The following is a 9751-nucleotide window of genomic DNA, read 5'->3' as shown; positions in this document are numbered from 1 at the left end:
ACACTTATAACAAAATTGTATTTTTCAATGTTTTTTTGCCAGAGCTAAAGCTTAAACTCGCGATTTGTTACCTGTTGACCCACTTAAAGAGCGATCTTCATAAATGTCCATTAACGCGTTATGAACATCACCCAGCTGAAATCGAAGAGTTACGAGAGCATCTATTTGACTTTCCCATCTGGTTTAACTAAGGGGCGTGAGCGTCAATTTATTTACATGTTTTTAAGAGTATTCCAATGTTGTGTTGAAGCAGAAAAACAAACATAAATTTCTTGAACCAAAGTAAAGAACTTCGTAGCCTTCAAGGCCACGCGGCTACTCTGAGAGTACGTGGAGGTAGCCACGCCCCCTCCCTGCTTCCTAATCCCCGTATATAGCACAGCAACGGCCCGCGCCTCTTCATCTTCTTCAGTGCTCAACCGACACTGTCGACTACTGTCGAGAGTCGTCTGTCACTCACATCTCTCATGCAGTATGAATCAGTAAGTTGACCTGTGAAACGTAAATCAAGCTAATATTCAAGAAGTTTTATTCTGAAATCATTTTTTTCTAATTTTTCCATTTTTGCCGCCCTCCCCAGGTTGCTGCCCTAGGCGGCCGCCTACTTTGCCTAATGGATGCGCCACCACTGATTGTAATACTTTGGCTTTGTTATTTTCGCAAGTGATTGGTATCGCTAACTTTGGCAATTTTTTGGAAGATTTCTGGTCCAAACTGAACACTATAATATTAAAAAAAAATCTTACTTTATTATCACATTCAAAGAGTTAACACTTGTTGAGTGTTCAGATTTGCATCCAGTATACCTCCACCCTAAATAATTCCGAGATATAGCAGTAGACTACGACCTAATTTTTTTTCAGGTGGGTCTTATTTGGTATCTTGAACGAGCTGTCGACCAGAAATAAATAACTTAGAATTTATGTAAAGCTAGCTCGAGTGGTTGCCCACTTAATGAAGCCTGGTGTTCATCCTTGAAGTGCCACGTTTGCCACAAAGCTCTTCCACGCTTCGCACTGTTCTTCTGTGCATGGCGTAAAGGTTCGAGATTGGGCCTGTTCAGAAGCAGACATGCTAGAACAAAAAGTGACACATTTTTATATTTCTAATTTTTGGCTTACTCCCATGATTTTGTTCATGTTTTTGACAATTCATCCACAGACACCATCTAATGGTCTCATATAGCCCTAGGATATACAAAGAAAATAACCCAAAAAATATAGAATTCTTACTTTATAATATATACCAAGCATCGATGAAACATATTTTCTTGTTTTTCTTTATTTTTTTTTTTAGTTAGTTTTTATCAATTATTACTTTACTTCTCTTTACGTAGTACAAGGGTACAAAAGGCCATTGTAGGGGGGGGGGGCTGAGGATGAAGTACAGAAAACGCGAACCAAACCATGAAAGTAGGGGTAAAATTTGCAATCTAAAAATGTCTCTTTTTGTTCCTGCATATCTCCTTTTGAAGAGGCCCAATTCTAAATCTTTACCACTTATGGCACATTCCTTAAATCCGTTGGTGCATTTCCCAACAATTGACACCTTTTTACAAAAACTTAGTTTAAAAATTTTAAATAAAAATTTTTAAATTCCATTCTATTAAATTGCTAGTTTTTTTCTAATAAAAATGTCCCTGTAAAGCGTAAATTTCACCCTTTGTTAACAGAAAACCTCGAATTTCTATTTTGTGAGGAGCTGTTATGTAATATTTTAAAGATACGAACAATTAGCATTATGTTTTTTGATTTGTTGGAGGAAGCATTAATACTTTAAACATATTCCTTGTATTTGAAATAAGTGAATAGAATTGCTATCTTATTATTTGTCTTTAAACCTCTTTTAAAGCGTTGTAAAGTCCCCTTTTGAACAATAGCACTAATTGTTCACAGGTTCAAGAAACTCGCAAGCAAAGGGCCTCGCATTTTGACTTAAAATAAGGGTTACAAACGCCTGTTCCTCGGGCTGATAGCAACCAGAATGAAATTAACCCTGTTTCCCGTATGAACTGTCAACTGAGTTATGAAAACACTTTCTAAAAGTTAAGTTTTTGTAGTAGCTTTTTCACTCCAGTCACATTTGGCACTCAGAGTAGCCTATCCTGGATGATGGCTGTTTTCACGTCATCAGAGCATCTGAGATTTACAGCTGTTTAGCTCGTTATGATGCTACTGAAATGTATCAATAGTGTAGGTTTCTTTATCAAACATTAAACACATGGCTCAACTTACAATCTCCTCAAGAGTTTTAAATATCATCAAATTCTCATTATGGTTAATTTTAAACTTATTTTTTATTTTGAAACTTTGATTGTCTAGCCTAGTCTGTATTATGTAATAAAGTGCAACCAAAAAGTCCTTTTTTGATTTTTAATTTTTTTTTTTTTTTTTTTTTTTTTTTTTTTATTGGGTTTACCAAAATATCGCCAGTAGTCTCTAGAAATTGATTAGTTTGATTGTGTTTTTGCCAATCTTGGCATTTAATTGTATCTTAAGCATCTACATAACTATGATTTTTATGCAATAATTAACCAAAGATATTGTATGTCTTCGGCTTGTGGTTGATATGGACCAGTATAGACTGGTGTATTCATAGAAATAAGCTATCTTAAGTTCTCGAAGCTAATAAAAAGGTTTCACAGCTGTTTAACGATTATGACGCATAAACATATATCAATAAACATATTAAATTTAGCGGATCACGCAAAATGGTGAACCAAGGATAAGCAAGCAAGGTAAAAGTAATGTTATATTATGGAAAAAACTTTATCTGGCTTTACCAGTAGGTGCTACAATTTGTGCCACTTTCATTATGCAATTTCTTCTTTTTTGTCATGGACAAAATATTGAGGACTTTGAAAAAAGGTAGAGAAATTAACAAAAAGTATGGATCGGATTTTTTTTGTATGTGTTCTGAAAGATTTGCGCAAAGTCCGATACAAACATATAACCAGAACCGCCTTTTTCTTTCGAATTTTTTGTTCCTTTCGAAAGATTAGCGCTAAGTTTGAAATAACCGAATAAAAAAACAATTAAGTTTGACAGTTGGGCTAGTCTCGAGCGTCAAATTTTAAATGATGGATCCGAGTTTTATTGTCATCTTATTTTTTTTGCCATTCCTCGTAAATTGCAAGGAAGACGAAGACGGTGTCAAATTTGCCACAAAGTGTGAAGGTTCGGAACCATAGGCTTTTGATCTACATAAGCTAAGATAGCCTAGTGGAAAAATTCTACTTTTGGCTATCTTGGAAAGGGGTTTGGTTAGGAAAATGAAATTTTGGTAAAATTCTACTTTGGTTACTTTTACCTATCTTGGAAAGGGGTGAAGTTAGGAAAATGAAACTTTCAGGGATAGGTCTACAGGCTAAAATATGTCCTGGGAAGGTATTTTGAAGTACTTATCTCCTCTCCTTCTCCCTCTAGAGGATCCTGAAATTTGCCTACATGACAGGTAGACCTATTGGCTAATCTTGACAAAGCAATATTTGACCTTAATGTTAAGTTATATGATTCATTTTCTAGGGCTATAGTTCTGAGAATACAATTCTGTTATTTAAGTAGTATTTTAAGCCATGGCAATGTTTTTTCAAAATTTAGGAAATGCATTTGCATATCTTTAAAACTCTATAAATCAGGATTGAGCAAAGTTGTGAAGCTGAAAACAATTTTGTTCGACTTCATTTCAGGGACTTTCAGGGATGGGTCCACAGGCTGAAGTATGGCCTGGGAAGGTATTTTGAAGTACCTACCTCCACTCCTTCTCTCTCTAGAGGGTCCTTACGTTTGCCTACATGACAGGTCTAAATACCTATTGAAATTTTGACAAGACAACATTTTATCTTAATCTTAATTTTCAGTTACCAAATTCTTTCCCTCTGATTTTTGTTCTGAAAATTCAGTTCCTCTTATTTGAGCAAAATTTGTTTTTTTTCAAAATTTAGCAAATGTAGGCTAGGCTATTTGCAAATCTTTAAGACCTTATAAATTAGGATTGAGCAAAGTTGTGAAGCTGAAAACAATTTTATTTTACTTTATTTAAGCAGAAGATCCATCAAGGTTTCACTTTTATAACACACAGATTTTTAAAGGTCAGGACCCTCTAGATGGAGAAGGAATGGGAGTAGGTGCTTCAAATTAAGGTAAAATTATAGTTTAGCAACTCTTTTCAATCATGGAATTCTAGGGATAGGGCTAGGAATTTCAATCATAGAATTCAGGGATAGATTTTTAGACTAAAGTATGTCCTGGGAAGCTATTTTGAAGTGCATACCTCTACTACTTCTCCTTCTAGAGGTCACTAATCTCTGATGACCTTTAAACATTTGTGTTATAAAAGCAAAACAAGAACTTATCTGTCATAGCTACAATGCTCAAGAAGTGAAGTTAGTTTAATCCTAATGAAATATACCTAAGTATGATGGAAAACAAATAACACCTCACAATTTTGATTATGCTGAAAAGCAACAATTGGACCTAATCTTGGATCCAGGATGTTAAAGGTAGAACAACATATCAGAGGCAATGCTATAGCATTGCCTATAGTAAAGGACATAGGCCTAGGGCTCCAATGTTTTATTATTATTATTTTTTTCCCCAGAGGCAATTCATATGGAAGGGGTTGTCATATAAACTTCAAAAGGGGCTCATTCAATTGGAAATCAAGAGTTCTATTGCCCTTTTAAGGGTCAAAAGTGATTGGAAGGCAACTACCACTCCTTCCTCAACCACCATTTCCCCAAACACATCCAATAAAAATTTTGAAATTGCCATTTTGTTCTACGTAGTCGATTTCAACATAAAAATTATGCTTTTGACGAGGACACTCCCCCATAGCCCTCAGGGAAAGGGTTATATGTTATGTCCTGGGGGCATATAAGCTTTTTATAGAAAGCTTTGTCGTAGGAACTTCAAAAAGGACTCATTTGATTGGAAATTCAAAGGGCTAGTATCCTTTTTAATAGTCAAAAGTGATAGGAGGGCAACTAACCCTCCTCTCATGCCCACCTTTTCCCCAAACACATTCAATCAAAATTTTGACATAGCCATTTTCTTCAACAGAGTTGAAAATTCTGGAAATTAGGTCTTTGAGGATGAAAATCCCTTGCAGCCCTCAGGGCAAGGGTTGTTATGCCCTGGGGGTATGTAAGGTTTTTATAGACAGCATTGTTGTAGAAACTTCAAAAAGGGCCCAATTGATTGGAAATTTAAATGACTAGTGCCCTTTTTAATAGTTAAAAGTGATTGGAAGGCAACTGACTCCCTTCCACACCACCCTTTCCCCAAACATATCCAATCAAAATTTTGAGATAGCCATTTTGTTCAACATAGTTGAAAGTTTTGGAAATTATATATTTGAGCAGGACACTCCCCTCACAGTCTTCAGGGCAAGCATTATAATTTATGTCCTGGGGGCATATATAGTTCTTATTGAAGTAATGCTTGTATAAACTTCAGAGAGGGCTCATTTGATTGGAAATTGAAAGTTCTAGTTCACTTTTTAAGCATCAAAAGTTATCAGTGGGTAACCAGCCCCCCCCCCCCATGCTCCTTTTTCCCGAATGCATCCGATAAAAGTTTTAGATAGCTATTTTGTTAAAAATAGTTTAGAGATCAAATAACAAAACTCTGGTGTTGACACAACCCCCCAGGGCCTGGGGGCAGGTGTTGTAAGCTGTGGCCTGGGGCATATATGGTTTCTATAAAAGGAATGCTTGTCTAAACTGCAGAGAGGGCTCATTTGATTAGAGATTGAAGGTTTGAGCTCACTTTTTAGTCAAAAGAGATCCAAGGGCAACTAGCCTCCCTTACGCCTTCTTCTTTCAAACTTATCCGATGAAAATTTTGAGATAGACATTTTGTTAAAAATAGTTCAAAGGATAGACAAAAAAAACTCTGGCGTCAATACAGCCCCCCAGGACCTGGGGGAAGGCATTCTAAGTTATGCCCTAAAGGCATATATGGTTCTTATGAAAGGTATGCTTGTATAAACTTCATAGAGGGTTGATTTGATTGGAAATTGAAAGTTCTAGTTCACTCTAAGAGTTAAGAGATTTCAGGGCAACTAGCCCCCATGCCCTTTTTTCCCCAAACCCATCCACTACAAATTTTGAAATAGCCAGTTTTTTTAAAACTGTTCAAAATTAGATAACAAAACTCCAGTGTCAACACAACCCCCCAGGGCCTGGGAATATGCCTTGTAAGTGTTGTCTTGGGGGCGTATATGGTTCTTATAAAAGGGGTGCTCATATAAACTTCAGAGAGGGCTCATTTGGTTGAAAATTGAAAGTTGTAATTCACATTTTAAGAGTCAAAAGATATCCAAGGGTAACTAGCACCCCCTCCCCTCACACACACCCTTTTTTCCCCAAGCCCATCCAATAATTTTAATTCTTTAAATAGCCATTTCATTAAGAATAACATACAACAAGTAATAGTATAAATTAATCATATAAATTATATATAATATAAATTAATAAATTAATTAAAGCAAGTAATGCTTAAATTGAATATGAAAACCAAGCTTAAAACAAAAAAACAATATTTTGCTATTGAAGTATAAATGAAACTTAAAACAAACAGAAATTAAATAAACAATCAATGCAAAAAAATAATATAATAGATATTAATGTAAATGAATAAATAAATCTTAAAACAAGTGAAAATTAAATTGAATATACAAATCAAGCTTGAAACAAACAAAAAGAGAGTTGAGAGTCTAGAGAGTTGCTATTCTTAACCTTCATCACCAGAAAGTTTCCAATTCTATGGTTGGTCAATCCCAACTAGCTTAGCACTAACTAGTAATCCCAATTGTTTAAACCTGTATACCTAATGTTCATGATTAAGAGCCTGTTATTTATGTATTGGAAAGATACTTTTTAATAAGATTTTCTATCCAAGACTAGGCACTGGCCAAGTAGGCTACTGTAAGTCTTACTCTACATAGTCTAGGCTAAAAGATAAACAAGGCTAGGGGATGAACCCCAGCTCTTTTCAATGCTGAATCTTAGAAACAATAGTTGATTAAGATTTATCAATCCTTCAACAGAAGTGATCCTGGACAGCTGACTCCTAGTCTGATTTTGGACACAACATCAATGATTTTAATACCAATAGGTTCCCTTAAGATATAACAAACCTCAAGGAGAGTTGTAATTTCCCTGTTCCCCCCTCCACCCACCCCTAGAAAATTACCCTTCAGAAGATTCACTCCATGAGAAATTCCCTCAATCACAAAATAAGTACCTCAAAATGTTGAGCAGATGTCATAAAGGGTAACAGAAGGACCAAATATCAAAACAGCTTTAGGACCAGACATGATAGGTCTGCAATCACTTTCAATTTATAAAAAGCACTAGAATCCTCAGTTTCTGATTGAATAGGCATCCTCTGAAGTTTGTACAACTGTGAGGGGAGGTTGCGGATGAGGAAGGGACAGCCCTGTTCTATATGGAATAAATTCTGCTCATTTTAGGGTCTAATTTTACTCTTTACTTTCATAATAATAGCATAGACCAGAAATATTCTTGGAAATCAAGAGTGATTAAATATCAATTTCTAACTCTAAGCCTAGCCCCGTCCCCTTTCTTAGAACTAATTCTGTTTTTATATGAAATCTCAATGTGTAAGCTTTCCGCTGGATACCCTCAGAAGTTCCTTAGATATTGTTTATATGCCATTTTGATGAGTAGCTTACACACAGTATGTTTTGTTTGTGTTTGGCATTCCTTTCCAAAGCTGGGGGGTGTTATGCTAACCCCACAGGTACAGTTATTTGACCTCTTCACTCTTTTGAACAAGATGGTTATTCCAGAATTTTAATTGAATATTTCTGGATGGAAGGCAGCTAGAGCATAGAAGGGAAACTGGCAGCCCTCAAAACCACACTAAAATACTCCCTTAACATGTCCTGAAAGTTTGAACTTAATGTCCTTAGCCATTTTTAAGATATTGCAGATCAACCTTTTTAATAAACTGGATTTGATATAGTTTAAAATAGCCTTCAAAATTCTCAAAAGTCTTCAATTCCCTTAGTCTTATTGGATGCACCCAGAATCAAAACCTTCCCCTTTTCTTATTGATAGATCGTGTGTGTAAACAATAGATTAATTGCATAATATGCAATTCTTGTCCTGGGGCTGTGAACATGTCATTCCTGGAGGCATGGCTATTGGATTTTTGGACTAGTTTGAACCAAATGACAATTACAATTTCTTTATCATTGTTAAAAAGAGGGGGCATATGTAAGTGACAAGAAGGGGGGCTGGTTGCCCTCCAATCTCTTTTCAACATACATGGAAAGTTTCAACCTAATACCTTCAGCTGTTGTTTAGGTATTGCTCATATTCCCTTTTTGCAACCAGCAAGGACAGAGTGTGTTTTAATTATGTTTGTTTTCCCTCTCAACATTTCTTTAAAGTTTCACCTTGATACTCTAAGCATGTTTTGTGACCCACAATCAAACACACACTCCTTTTGTAATAAAAAACTTATATTTTAACAATAAGCAACTTGCATAACTTACAGCTTTGGCACCAAGGGCTGCAGTAGTAGTGAGGGTTTCAACCCTGGAGCCATAGTTATTTGACCTTAGGACTATTTTGAGTAAAATGCCTATGTCAAAATTATGACTGGACGTATTTGGGTGCCATCCAATCACTTTTTGAATCTTAAAAAGGGCACCAGAACTTTAAGTTTCCCATTGAATAAGCTCCCTCCAAATTTTATACAAGTACCCTTCCCATAAAAATCTTATATCTTAACAATGGGCAACTTGCATAACTTACAGCCCTTGCCCTAATGACTGGAAGGGGGGTTGTCAACCCTATAGGCATATTTATTTGACCTTTGGACTATTATGAACAAAATGACTATCTCAAAATTTTGACTGGATGTGTATGGGGGAAATTGTCATGGGAAGGGCTGGTTGCCCTTTAATCATTTTTGAGTCTTAAGAAAGGCACTAGAACAACACCTTCTGTATGAAGTGTCTGGAAAAAAAAATCAAAAAAATAAATAAATAATAACAAATTTAAGACTTATGGCTGCTGCTATAGGAAATGCTATAGCATTGCCTCTGACTTAGACAGGTGAGTAGAGCTTTCAATTACCCTTCTAATGAACATCCAAAATTATCCGAGGGAAATATGAACAGTGGTGGGAATTTTGCAGGGGAATTAAATTAATAGAGAAATATATTATTGAGACTATATGGGACGCTTGGTGGGATACATTGTCACAAAAGTGACCCAAATGTTTAAAAATATCTTAAAATAAAGAATCTTGGGTTAAATTATGGGTTGAGTGTTTGTGTTCATCTTCTAATGTAGCCTAGTTGAAGATGGGAGGCAAATGAAACTTCCAGCCAGCAATAGATTCAGAGTCTTAATGATTCTCTGGGAAGGTATCTTGAAATAACTTCCTCCACTCTTTCCTCCTCCAAAGGGGACTGAGTTTACAATCTTTGCATCTTAAAAGTGAAACCTTGAGAAATAGATATAGCCTAGGATACTGTTCAAGTGAGTCACAAGAAAAGGGTTTTTAGCCTTGTATCTTTGCTCAATCATGATTTACAAAGTTTTAAGAATTTGCTCTAGTTGAGGAGCTTCTGTTTTCAGTGAATTAAATTTTCAGGAATGAATTCAGGGCTTTAAAATATATCCAGGAAGGTGTTATCAAGCTGCTATCTCTACCATTTTTCGAGGGATTTCATTATATCTAGGGATATAGCCCTTGAGTAGGGTAAAGGT

At 35.7% G+C, this 9751-nt stretch overlaps 1 protein-coding gene across 1 annotated transcript in view; it reads left to right on the top strand.

The window, feature by feature from the left end:
* The first annotated feature begins 3064 nt into the window (after positions 1-3064).
* CNPYb (FGF signaling regulator protein canopy b) overlaps positions 3065-9751 on the top strand; it is a 28461-nt gene continuing 21774 nt past the window's right edge. The window contains exon 1 of the mRNA XM_089087259.1: positions 3065-3176. Coding sequence (XP_088943385.1) covers positions 3077-3176 — 100 coding nt within the window. The 5' untranslated portion in view covers positions 3065-3076. The remainder of the gene's footprint in view (positions 3177-9751) is intronic.

Source organism: Artemia sp. Qi Xiang Cuo, chromosome 1 (assembly GCF_049724085.1).
Source record: "Artemia sp. Qi Xiang Cuo chromosome 1, ASM4972408v1, whole genome shotgun sequence".
Lineage (NCBI taxonomy): Eukaryota > Metazoa > Arthropoda > Branchiopoda > Anostraca > Artemiidae > Artemia > Artemia sp. Qi Xiang Cuo.
Note: the sequence above shows the minus strand (reverse complement) of the source record. Positions and strands in the feature narration are given on the sequence as shown.